Consider the following 13,818-nt stretch of genomic DNA (forward strand, 5'->3'; position numbering starts at 1 on the left):
ATCATGTTTGTGGAAAAAAATAGGAATTTTTTTTTTCACGCCAGGGCGTTATAAACTTTCGTGAAGCACTTGGGGGATAAAAGTGCTCATGACACATCTAGATAAGTTCCTTAGGGGGTCTAGTTTCCAAAATGGGGTCACTTGTGGGGGGTTTCCACTGTTTAGGCACATCAGGGGGTCGCCAAACGCGACATGGCGTCCGATCTCAATTCCAGCCAAAGTTAGCTTGAAAAAGTCAAACGGCGCTCCTTTCCTTCTGAGCCCTGCCATGCGCCCAAACAGTGGTCCCCCCCACATATGGGGTATCAGCGTACTCAGGACAAATTGGACAACAACTTTTGGGGTCCAATTTCTCCTTTTACCCTTGAGAAAATAAAAAATTGGGGACTAAACGATCATGTTTGTGGAAAAAATAGGAATTTTTTTTTTCACGCCCGGGCGTTATAAACTTTCGTGAAGCACTTGGGGGATAAAAGTGCTCATGACACATCTAGATAAGTTCCTTAGGGGGTCTAGTTTCCAAAATGGGGTCATTTGTGGGGGGTTTCCACTGTTTAGGCACATCAGGGGGTCGCCAAACGCGACATGGCGTCCGATCTCAATTCCAGCCAAATTTAGCTTGAAAAAGTCAAACGGCGCTCCTTTCCTTCTGAGCCCTGCCATGCGCCCAAACAGTGGTCCCCCCCCACATATGGGGTATCAGCGTACTCAGGACAAATTGGACAACAACTTTTGGGGTCCAATTTCTCCTTTTACCCTTGAGAAAATAAAAAATTGGGGACTAAACGATCATGTTTGTGGAAAAAATAGGATTTTTTTTTTTCACGCCCGGGCGTTATAAACTTTCGTGAAGCACTTGGGGGATAAAAGTGCTCATGACACATCTAGATAAGTTCCTTAGGGGGTCTAGTTTCCAAAATGGGGTCATTTGTGGGGGGTTTCCACTGTTTAGGCACATCAGGGGGTCGCCAAACGCGACATGGCGTCCGATCTCAATTCCAGCCAAATTTAGCTTGAAAAAGTCAAACGGCGCTCCTTTCCTTCTGAGCCCTGCCATGCGCCCACACAGTGGTCCCCCCCCACATATGGGGTATCAGCGTACTCAGGACAAATTGGACAACAACTTTTGGGGTCCAATTTCTCCTTTTACCCTTGAGAAAATAAAAAATTGGGGACTAAACGATCATGTTTGTGGAAAAAATAGGAATTTTTTTTTTCACGCCCGGGCGTTATAAACTTTCGTGAAGCACTTGGGGGATAAAAGTGCTCATGACACATCTAGATAAGTTCCTTAGGGGGTCTAGTTTCCAAAATGGGGTCATTTGTGGGGGGTTTCCACTGTTTAGGCACATCAGGGGGTCGCCAAACGCGACATGGCGTCCGATCTCAATTCCAGCCAAATTTAGCTTGAAAAAGTCAAACGGCGCTCCTTTCCTTCTGAGCCCTGCCATGCGCCCAAACAGTGGTCCCCCCCCACATATGGGGTATCAGCGTACTCAGGACAAATTGGACAACAACTTTTGGGGTCCAATTTCTCCTTTTACCCTTGAGAAAATAAAAAATTGGGGACTAAACGATCATGTTTGTGGAAAAAATAGGATTTTTTTTTTTCACGCCCGGGCGTTATAAACTTTCGTGAAGCACTTGGGGGATAAAAGTGCTCATGACACATCTAGATAAGTTCCTTAGGGGGTCTAGTTTCCAAAATGGGGTCATTTGTGGGGGGTTTCCACTGTTTAGGCACATCAGGGGGTCGCCAAACGCGACATGGCGTCCGATCTCAATTCCAGCCAAATTTAGCTTGAAAAAGTCAAACGGCGCTCCTTTCCTTCTGAGCCCTGCCATGCGCCCACACAGTGGTCCCCCCCCACATATGGGGTATCAGCGTACTCAGGACAAATTGGACAACAACTTTTGGGGTCCAATTTCTCCTTTTACCCTTGAGAAAATAAAAAATTGGGGACTAAACGATCATGTTTGTGGAAAAAATAGGAATTTTTTTTTTCACGCCCGGGCGTTATAAACTTTTGTGAATAACTTGGGGGATAAAAGTGCTCATGACACATCTAGATAAGTTCCTTAGGGGGTCTAGTTTCCAAAATAGGGTCACTTGTGGGGGGTTTCCACTGTTTAGGCACATCAGGGGGTCGCCAAACGCGACATGGCGTCCGATCTCAATTCCAGCCAAATTTAGCTTGAAAAAGTCAAACGGCGCTCCTTTCCTTCTGAGCCCTGCCATGCGCCCAAAAAGTGGTTCCCCCTCACATGTGGGGTATCAGCGTACTCAGGATAAATTGGACAACAACTTTTGAGGTCCATTTTCTCTTTTTACCCTTGGGAAATTAAAAAGATTATTGCTGAAAGATCATTTTTGTGACTAAAAAGTAAAATGTTAATTTTTTCCTTCCATGTTGCTTCTGCTGCTGTGAATCACCTGAAGGGTTAATAAACTTCTTGAATGTGGTTTTGAGCACCTTGAGGGGTGCAGTTTTTAGAATGGTGTCGCTTTTGGGTATTTTCTGCCATATAGACCCTTCAAAATGACTTCAAATGTGAGGTGGTCCCTAAAAAAAATGGTTTTGTAAATTTGGTTGTAAAAATGAGAAATTGCTGGTCAAATTTTAACCCTTATAACTTCCTTGAAAAAAAAAAGTTTGTTTCAAAAATTGTGCTGATGTAAAGTAGACATGTGGGAAATGTTATTTATTAACTATATTGTGTCACATAACTCTCTGGTTTAACAGAATAAAAATTCAAAGTTGGAAAATTGTGAAATTTTCAAAATTTTCGCCAAATTTCCGTTTTTTTCACAAATAAACGCAAGTTATATCGAAGAAATTTTAGCACTATCATGAAGTACAATATGTTACAAGAAAACAATCTCAGAATCGCTAAGATCCGTTGAAGCGTTTCGGAGTTATAACCTCATAAAGGGACAGTGGTCAGAATTGTAAAAATTGGCCTGGTCATTAACGTGCAAACCACCCTTGGGGGTAAAGGGGTTAAACATTTCCCATTTATTATCTGTATTCTTATTTCTGAGGATATTGTCCCAGTCTACCAGATTAAGGGCATCTCTAAGCTGGTCAAACTTTGCCTTCCTAAAGTTCAGTGTTTTTGTGACTCCCTGACAAGTCCCCCTAGTGAAAGACAGGTGAAACCGCACAATATTGTGGTCGCTATTTCCTAGATGCCCAACCACCTGCAGATTTGTTATTCTGTCAGGTCTATTAGATAGTATTAGGTCTAAAAGTGCTGCTCCTCTGGTTGGATTCTGCACCAATTGTGAAAGATAATTTTTCTTGGTTATTAGCAGAAACCTGTTGCCTTTATGGGTTTCACAGGTTTCTGTTTCCCAGTTAATATCCGGGTAGTTAAAGTCCCCCATAACCAGGACCTCATTATGGGTTGCAGCTTCATCTATCTGCTTTAGAAGTAGACTTTCCATGCTTTCTGTTATATTTGGGGGTTTGTAACAGACCCCAATGAGAATTTTGTTACCATTTTTCCCTCCATGAATTTCAACCCATATGGACTCGACATCCTCATTCCCTTCGCTAATATCCTCCCTTAAAGTGGACTTTAGACAAGACTTTACATAGAGACAAACCCCTCCTCCTCTCCGATTTTTACGATCCTTTCTAAACAGACTGTAACCCTGTAAGTTAACTGCCCAGTCATAGCTTTCATCTAACCATGTCTCGGTTATTCCCACTATGTCAAAGTTACCTGTAGATATTTCTGCTTCTAGTTCTTCCATCTTGTTTGTCAGGCTTCTGGCGTTTGCGAGCATGCAGTTTAGAGGATTTTGTTTTGTTCCAATCTCCTCACTGTGGATTGTTTTAGAAATGTTCTTACCTCCCTTCAGAGTATGTTTTCCTGGGTCGTCCTTGTTCGAGTCTAATGTTTTTCTTCCCGTCCCCTCTTCTTCTAGTTTAACGCCCTCCTGATGAGTGTAGCGAGTCTTCTGGCGAATGTGTGTTTCCCAGGTTTGTTGAGGTGTAGTCCGTCTCTGGCGAGGAGTCCATCATACCAATAATTCACACCGTGGTCCAGGAATCCAAATCCTTGTTGTCTGCACCATCGTCTTAGCCAGTTGTTTGCATCAAGGATCCTGTTCCATCTCCTGGTGCCATGCCCGTCTACTGGAAGGATAGAAGAAAAAACTACCTGTGCATCCAGTTCCTTTACTTTCTTCCCCAACTCTTCAAAGTCCTTGCAGATTGTCGGTAGGTCCTTCCTTGCCGTGTCATTGGTGCCAACATGTATCAGAAGAAATGGGTGGACGTCCTTGGAGCTGAAGAGCTTTGGTATCCTATCGGTCACATCCTTGATCATCGCACCTGGAAGGCAGCATACTTCTCTTGCAGTTATGTCCGGTCTGCAGATGGCTGCTTCTGTGCCTCTCAGTAGTGAGTCTCCCACCACCACCACTCTTCGTTGCTTCTTGGCTGTACTTTTTGCTGTCACTTGTTGCTGTGTGCCCTTTTCTTTTTTGCTTGCTGGTATTGCTTCATTCTTAGGTGTGCCATCTTCATCCTCTACAAAGATTTGATATCGGTTCTTCAGTTGTGTGGTTGGTGATTTCTCCATGGTCTTCTTGCTTCTTTTGGTCACACGCTTCCACTCATCTGCTTTTGGAGGTTCTCTGACACTTTTTTCAGATTTTTCGGAGGCAAAATGAACAAAAACCCACAATTCAGGAATTGCTTTTGAGGTTTTTTATTGCAGTTCCACATGTGGTAAACTTGATAAAGCAGCTTTATTCTGCGGGTCAGTACGATCACAGCAATACCACATTTATATAGTTTTTTTTATGTTTTGCCGCATTTACACAACACAAACTGTCAAATTTTGTTTGCATGCAGATTGCACATTTTCTGTTAGAACAATAAACCTCATTTCAAGGCAGAAACATTACTGTGTCCAACAGTTATTAGATATATGAAACTGAAATAGCTGTTGCAAAAAAAACAATTTTTATAAAACATTAAGCTTAAGATTAATAGGGGTGCCCAAACTTTTTCATATAACTGTATTTTATAGAAAAAAAAAATATTTTTGCATCATTTTATTCTGGGAGCTATAACTTTTATTTTTCCACTGTTGGAGCTACAGCGGCATTTTCATCAGTACCATTTTTATTTCCATTTGACTTTATGATCGCATTTTATTCCACTTTTTAATTGGCAGTATGATAAAAAAGCAAAGTTTTTTGCTCTGTTTTTTTTTTTTATGGTATACACAAAATGAGTTAACTAGTGTAACAGTTTTATATAGGTCAGGTTGTTCCGGACGTGGCGATACCAAGTATGTGTACTTTTTTTGTCTTTACATAAATATACGCATTTATTGGTTTGATATTCTTTTTTATTTATTTTGTGATTTATTTATTTTTTATAGTTTTACATTTTTTTTTTTTTACTTTTTTTTCTACTTTTTTACTTAGTCCCTGTATGGGACTGAAATTTTTATTTTTCTGATTTCTGGTCTCATGCATTAGAATACACATGTATTGCATTGCATAAGACTTGTTAGTTTTACACTGCCAGATCGCCTGTTTGACTCTGCTGCTGGCTGAGCGTAAGGCCACCGTAGCTGGCAGACTCAGAGGTCATCAGGTGACCTCCAGCTGCCATGACAACTCTCGACTCCCCTGTGATGTGATCACATCTAATCACGGGGGTGCGTTGAAGAGTTATCTTCTATATGCTCCGATTGCGGCATATAGAAGACAGCAAAGGGTAACATCATTGGGACCGGATCCAATCAGGTCCCAATAGTGTCACCTGTCAGAGCTAGTGCTATGAAATGGAATCACAGCTCTTGCAGGACCTTGGGGTCCTGAGCCCAGCAAGACCGCCGACCTTGGAGACACGCCGGCGCTGCACAAAGCCCTGCAAGTGCTGACATTTATTTACAGTGGGCGGTCATGAAGCGATTAATAGATTTGTCTCATCTTGGAATCATTCCAGGTTTATTTTGATTCTTTAAAGAGCGACATCAAAGAACACAATACGGCCGTTTGGGCCAAAAATCATCCAAAAGCTTTGTCTTGGTTAAAAGAAAATTTGCCTTCCCTTTGCCTATTGGTGAATCCAAAAATTCACACAGTCATGCCTGAAAGTGTTGGCACACTTGAAATTGTTCGAGAAAATGAAGTATTTCTCCAAGAAAATTATTGCAATAACACATGTTTTGCTATACACATGTTTATTTAATTTGTGTGTACTGGAACAAAGCAAAAAAAAAACTGAGAAGAAAAGGCAAATTGGACATCATTTTACGCAAAACTTCAAAAAAGGGCTGGACAAAAATGTTGGCACATTGCCAAAATTGAGGGTAAACAACTTTGTTTCAAGCATGTGATGCTCGTTCAAACTCACCTGTGGAAAGTAACCTAAAACAAGATAAAAAGGGAAGAAATTGATTCAATCTTTGCATTGTGTGCCTGTGTGTGTGCCACACTAAGCATAGAGAATAGAAAAAGGAGAAGAGAACTATCTGAGGATTTGAGAAACAAAATTTTCAAGACTACAAGTCCATCTCAATATGGGCAGCACGGTGGCGCAGTGGTTAGCACAGCAGCCTTGCAGCGCTGGAGTCCTGGGTTCAGATCCCACCAAGGACAACATCTGCAAAGAGTTTGTATGTTCTCTCCGTGTTTGCGTGGGTTTCCTCCGGGTTCTCCGGTTTCCTCCCACATTCCAAAGACATACTGATAGGGAACTTATATTGTGAGCCCCAATGGGGACAGCGATGATAATGTGTGCAACACATATGTTAGCGGAATATGTTAGCGCTATATAAAAATAAAGATTATTATTATTATCTCCAGAAATATGGATGTTCCTTTGTCCACGTTGCACAATATAATCAAGACGTCTACAACCCATGGCGCTGTAGCTAATCTCTCTGGACATGGATGGCAGAGAAAAATTGATGAAAGGTTGCAAGACAGGAGAGTCTGGATGGTGGTTAATAAGCCCCAATCAAGTTGCAAAGAAATTCAAGCTGTCCTTTAGGCTCAGGGTGCATCAATGTAAGCATGAACTATCCGTCAACATTTGAATGAGACCCAGGAGGACCCCACTGCTGACACAGAGACATAAAAAAGCTAGACTGCAATTTGCCAAATATACATGAGTAAGTCAAAACCCTTCTGAGAAAAGCGTCTTGTGGACAGATGACATCATACTACTGTTTACAGAAAATGGAATGAGGCCTACAAAGAAGAGAACACAGTGCCTACAATCAAATATTGTGGAGGTTCAAAGATGTTTTTGGGTTGTTTTGCTGCATCTGGCACTATCTCTGTGCAAGGCATCATGAAATATGAAGATTACCAAAAGATTTTGGGTTGCAATGTAGTGCCCAGTGTCAGAAAGTTGGATTTGCATCCTTTCCAGCAGGAAAAAAACCTAAAGACCCAATGACTGAAAACAAAGCGCTGGAGAGTTCAAACCTGACCAGCAATGAGTCGGGGTCTAAATCCCATTGAACACCTGTGGAGAGATCTTAACATTGCCGTTTAGAGAAGGCGCCTTCAAATATGTGAGATCTAGAGCAGTTTGCAAACAAAGAGTGGCCCAAAATTCCAGTTGAGAGGTGTAAGAAGCTTGTTGGTGGTTATAGGAAGTGATTAATTGCAGTTATTTATTCCAAAGGGTGTGCAAACAAATATTAAGTTGAGGGTGGAAACAATTTTGTCTGGCCCTTTTTTGGAATTTGGTATGAAATTATGTCCAATTTGCCTGTTTCTCTTCTGTTTTTTTGTGTTCTTCCAATACACACAAATGAAATAGAAATGTGTATAACAAATCATGTGTAATTGCATTAATTTTCTGTCAGCAATACTTCATTCTCTGGAACAATTTGAAGAGTGCCAACACTTTCGGCCATGACTGTATCTGCTTCCTTACCATCCTGGATCCCATTGTCGCTTACTAGGCCCCTGCGATGGAATGAAGTCATATGAGCCCTGTTGACTAGCGACTAATAAGCGACAGGGGTGCCCAGCTTTCTGTGCAGAAGATTGCTGGCAGAGAAGTGAACACTACACCAATGATGCTGCCATAGAGGACTGAACTGGTCGCCGGACCAGGGCAGTTTTAATTTTTGTGTTCATTCTTAATACACACCCAAAACAACAGGAGGAATAAAATGTCAGTATAGACAATAACTGATACAACATGCCAGGTCTGATCTTAGAGTTCAAGCCAAAAACAGCTTCCCATACCTGTATGAAGAGTCGCATCTTATTGATTACTTGGCTGACGATGACATTGGACCCTCGGACTTTAACTTCAGGATTGTTTACTTGATCTTTAAAATCACTGGAAACAACGAGGTTGGTGTAACTATGGAAAAAAAGAAATAGATGACCATCTGTGATATGAAAGTGCTGAGGAGTCCAGTGCAAAAGTGCTGTCAAACCAGAATTGATTCATGTGCTCATATAATCATATTTTCCATTAGTATTGCATACAGCATATACAAACACCATGTAATCCTGACAAATGACGTAGCTTCAATGAAACAAAAAGAGAATATAATAATAATAATGATGATGATGATGATGAAGAAGATAGGCGCGTTATAAAATCAATCCTCCCCCTTTTTTCTGGCCGGAGCAATCATACCAATGCATAACTAGAAGTGAAAAACTCAAGACCACAATCCTCTTATCGTATTGGCACTGAAGGCATAATAGCAATCATCGGTCACCAGGCTCCTTCCATCCAAAAGCAAAATATGTTAGACCTGTTTCCTTTTGTTATCTGCAAAATAGGTCATAAAATTGGTTGGTGAGGTCTTATACTGGGAGCCCTCCAAGTTCAGAGAATTTGGTGCACACCCTTGGAGAAGAAGTGGCCATGCCTTCATAGTCAATACACAGTAGATAATTGGAGCTGCAGAAAAAGCAGGATGGTTTTGTTAGTTGCTAATAGTTTGTCATAGGATCAAGATATGAATCACGATCAGGTTGATATCAGCTGATCTAATTTCTGCCATTGCTGGAGGTGTCAGAGCTGCCATGTTCCAGTAGACCCAGCGGACACATAGAATCTCTGTGGCATCATGGTTACGTAGGTGGATAAGAGACCTCAAGATCATCAGGGCCCGCATACTATTCTTGTGGTTTAATTTGTTTTCTTTACACCTTGAGAGCTCATTCACACGTACGTGAAAAAATGGTACTGGTGACATCTGTGTATGGTCTGTGTGTCCTTTTTTACCATCAGTGTTTTGAATGGATGGTTAAAGAAACAAATAAATTACAAATCTTCACCTTTCCTTTGCAATTTTCCACACAGACAACATACGGATGCCATCCGTGTGCTGTACATGTGGACCCATAGATTTGCACGGACACACGTTCCATGAAAAAATACGGATATGTGAGAAGGTCCATAGAGTATAATGGCTACAAGCTGTATCTGTGAAAAAAACGGATAGATACATGCAACACGGAAGTCTGAATGATGACCAATCAGTACTAATATAAGTTCACCAGGGACTATCAATAATTATCAGGCACTATACTCTTTCTCATTTGCTTTGCAGAGACAATTTCCAGCCTTTGCGAGAATAGCCAAAACAAGACACTGCTCGACAACAAGTAACAGTAAGTAAGGTGTTATCTGAGCATGATCGGGTGCTAACCGAGTGACTTCGGTGTGATCAAAAAATATGTTCGAGTCCCCACAACTGCATGTCTTGCGGCAGTGATTGCCTATCAAACAGGCTATCCCCGCATGTGTTGCAGCTGTCTAACAACAGCGAGTCATGCAGCCGCCGGGACTCGAACATATTTTTCGAGCATGCAGAAGTAACTCGGTTAGCACCCGAGCATGATAACACCTTATCCGAGTATGTTCAGTCATCACCAATTATAATGTAATATTGACAATAGTGGCAAAATCTATAAGATCAATGCAGCATTATTGACTACCTTATCAAGAGCATTAGAAAAGAGTATGCTGTAAATCAATGTTTGTGCTGATCGCGGATGAAAAGACCACCCTCATCTTTGTAGGTATAATAGGCAACTTAAGACTAAGAAAAAACAGTAAAACAAAGAAAACCAATAACCAATTGCCTATTCTGCAGGCAAACAAAAAGGTAGAAGGAGGCCGCCGCACACGGGTAGCTCATCTGTTTTCCTCACTCTGTGTAGCTTATATTGTTCTAGTGGTAATAGTATAATGATAGAGGCCACGCAAACTGGCTACTGGTAATTGATAGGAGGTCATCTGGAGGTAAGCACAAGTAGAAGAACTGGCCATTTTGCTGGTGTCTGACCTTATAGTCAGGAAGAAGGAGTCTACACACATCATCGGCAGATGTAATTACACATGGATCCCCATCATGCACGCACACGTGTATAAAGCGCTGCTGCGTACATGGAGGTTTTTCCAGTCTTCTGTCTTGAAGAAAATGATGTGACATTTATGTTTCAGCCTTGGAGGTAGATCGTTTGCTTTGTCTACGGCGGCTGCTCTTTATGCTGTATCTATAGGACTAATATAGATATTTGGATCATTTATTACTGAGAATCCCACGCCGAGCGAGTGCCATTCACCTGTTCTCTTGCTCTGTAGCCGATATCATTTTATGTACTGTAATGTGCATGGAGTTCAACCATGACCACGAAGAGATCGAGGTAGAGCATAAATTTACACTCCCGACCTCCCTATTAATGTAAAGGAAACTATTGGGATTTATTTATTTAAATTAAAGTTCTACTTCTTAGGAGGGAAGGAAATCGAATTTATATATAATAGCATTGCTTATTTTAAACCTAGTTTAGGTGCTTAATCATAGCAGGCTTGAAATGCGTTGGAAAATCATTGGAAAATCTGACATGCATTTGTTCCGGAATCCATTGTTGAAATTCTGAAGCGGAACCTCCAGTTTGTTACGCATATGGCCTAGTCCCATTAAATGAGGATAATCCACAAGCTACTACCCAAATGCTCAGGCCGAAACCGCAACGTGTAGCTTGAACTTGTTAGGCTATGTTCACATTAGCGTTGCGCGCCGCTGCGTCGGCGACGCAACGCACGACGCACAAAAAACGCACGCAAACGCACGCAAAAATGCTGCGTTTTGCGACGCGTGCGTCGCTTTTTGACGAAAACTTGTTGCATTTTCTTGCGTCCGACGCTAGTGTCGGAAACGACGCACGTGTCGGAAAACGCAACAAAAAAAACGCACGCGTCCCCCATGTTAAACATAGGGGCGCGTCGCCGCTGCGTCGCCGACGCAACAGCGACGCACATTAGCGGAACGCTAATGTGAACGTAGACTTACTGAAGCTGCACTGGAAGAAAGGCATCCATACGGAGTAGCACAGCTTTCCCATTTAACACAAGCATTTTGTAGTTGCTTTTCATGATGATATTTGACCTGAATCTTCTGCAGTGAATGCGGTGTGAAAAATCGCGAATGTGATGCGATGTGAACAGTCTCCTACACAAAATCTTTTTTCTAACAGATAGATGATTTTATAGTAGTTAGCAGTCAACCAGAAGATTCCAGTAAGTCCACCATACTTACATTAAAACCACCAGAAGATTCCAGTAGGTCCACCAGAAGATTCCATTAAGTCTCCCAGACTTACTCCATAACCACTAAAAGATTCCAGTAGGGCCATAAGACTTACACCAGAACCACCTGAAGATGCTAGTACGTCCACCAGACTTACACCATAACCACCCAAAAATTCCAGTAGGACCAACAGAATGTCATCAAAACCTCCCAAAGATTCCAGTAAGTGAACCAGACTTACCTACACCAAACCACCCAAGATTGCAATAAGTCCACCAGACTTACACCAGAACCACAGGAAGATTCCAGTAAATCAAATCGTGAAACCTTCACATGCCATACTATGAGTGTGAAACATTGCTTATACAAGGTATTAGTCTATTTCCTCATGTCAGGAGTTCATGTCTACATCCTATGTCTGCAGATTCTACTACGAACTAATCAATTCTCATACTCCACATCTGTGAAGAAGTCAATGTCAGCTGAGTGTTCCGACAAGGTGGGGCATGCTTTTCTACATAGAAAAAACATAATTCTCCAGATATTCAGACTTTCATAAACCACAGCCACTTAGGTATTTTTTTTTTTTGCTATGTTCGGCGTACACGACAGGAAAGTGCTCAGCCCATACACTGAATGTACCGATAGCGCCCCGTTCATGCTGTTGGCTATTTTTTCCACTGTATGGAAAGTGTTACCTACTGCAATTTCCATTCCAGAGTCATATAGTGAAAAAATATAATACAAGGTTTATTTTATATTTTTTTTTCACAATGGAAGCCTACAGTCGAGGTGCCTTGTGTTAGAGGCATATATCGGAAAAGAGTCCTGATATAAAACTCCGATGGAAATCATAAATGAGGCGTGAAGAAAGCCTTCCTGACATACTATTAATTCTAGTTACTGTGCAACACTCTTCAGCCAAGGAAGGACCTATAGCTCTATTCATCCTCATCTTCCTGGTTCATGAATAAAATATAGCAAGGGCGTTAAACTCGTGGTCATTAACAGGGTTGTCACATCTTCTATCTTCAGTAGCGCATCACTCCCCTGGCTCCTGGCTTTCTGTCTGCGCTCCTGAACATTGACAGTACAGACTAGAGACATGGCTGAACCACTGGACCAAACTGCACTCTCTGATGCTCCTAACTGAGGCAGCATCGAAGCATCTGCAGCATCGAAGGACCTCGGGCGCAGTGAGGCTGGACAGATCCAACCATCTATAGCAGAAATCATGCGCGTGCTCCTTCCCTAGGAAACTGGCCTCTTTTGAACAGTAGAAGGAAAGTATTTTAATAAGTGGTAGGTTGTATTTACAAGCGCTTTACAATTGTACCCATTAAAAATGTGAGAGCCCCGCTCATGGTTTTCAGTAGCATGATATCTGTAACTCAGAAAAAGCTGAATTGAACATTGAAAGACATCACATAGGAGGTTTTTGCTATAAAAAAATGTTGTTCTCAAGTTAATGTTTTTTGGACCATGAAAGGAATCCTGTACTCTAAATACATAGGACTGTCACAGGGTCCTTCTCCGGTACCACACAATCAACAGAGCCAGCGAAGAGTGAACAATCCCAAGACCTTTATTTAGGCAAAAATACGAAAGGTCCATATACGATCCACCACACAAAGGATAAAATAGTCCAGAAGCCGAATGCAGTTCAGTAACAGGATAAAAGTCTAACAATCCAGCAGACAGAGGATAGCGTAGTCCATATACTCTTCTTTCTCTCTGAGGTGCTGTGAACCCATCATCATTCCACACAGGACTGATCTGTGTCTCACTTTGCTGATAGGTCAGGAGGGGGAAGGTCTCAGGGGCTCATTGTTTCAACAAGCTAGGTCAACATGTCATTAGCATATTAGCAAACAATACAGTGCTGTGGGGGCTGATATCAGATGGCAGCAACAGCCATTCATCAATTAGCAAATAACTCCTTCTACAAGAGAACACCATGAAATTAAGTAACATAGAAATATACACAAAAATGATACCCACATAGCATATCACACCATCACAACCTCTCCCCCTCTCATAATAAGTGAGCACGCTATGAGGTCTACACAGACTTCTGGCCTGCTCACTTTAGTCCACATTGCTCAATAGTTTATAGTTCCTTGTACAGTGGCAGGGGTTGCAATAATCATGAGCACTTGTCCATAAATTCCCGGGTCCTGGCTTTATGGTCATACCAGGCTTTTTGACTGGACAGCTAGCTGGGCGAGACAGTCTCTGAACTCTAGAATGTAGGGAATGATGGGT

The 13,818-nt window shown here is 41.8% G+C and overlaps 1 protein-coding gene across 2 annotated transcripts in view; it reads right to left on the minus strand.

The window, feature by feature from the left end:
- Positions 1–13,818, minus strand: part of LOC138638471 (glypican-5-like) — a 494,253-nt gene that overhangs the window by 203,219 nt on the left and 277,216 nt on the right. For both annotated transcript variants that reach the window (XM_069727800.1, XM_069727801.1), the window contains one exon: positions 8,240–8,360. In XM_069727800.1, the coding sequence (XP_069583901.1) occupies positions 8,240–8,360 (121 nt within the window). The remainder of the gene's footprint in view (positions 1–8,239; positions 8,361–13,818) is intronic.

This window comes from Ranitomeya imitator, chromosome 5 (assembly GCF_032444005.1).
Source record: "Ranitomeya imitator isolate aRanImi1 chromosome 5, aRanImi1.pri, whole genome shotgun sequence".
NCBI lineage: Eukaryota > Metazoa > Chordata > Amphibia > Anura > Dendrobatidae > Ranitomeya > Ranitomeya imitator.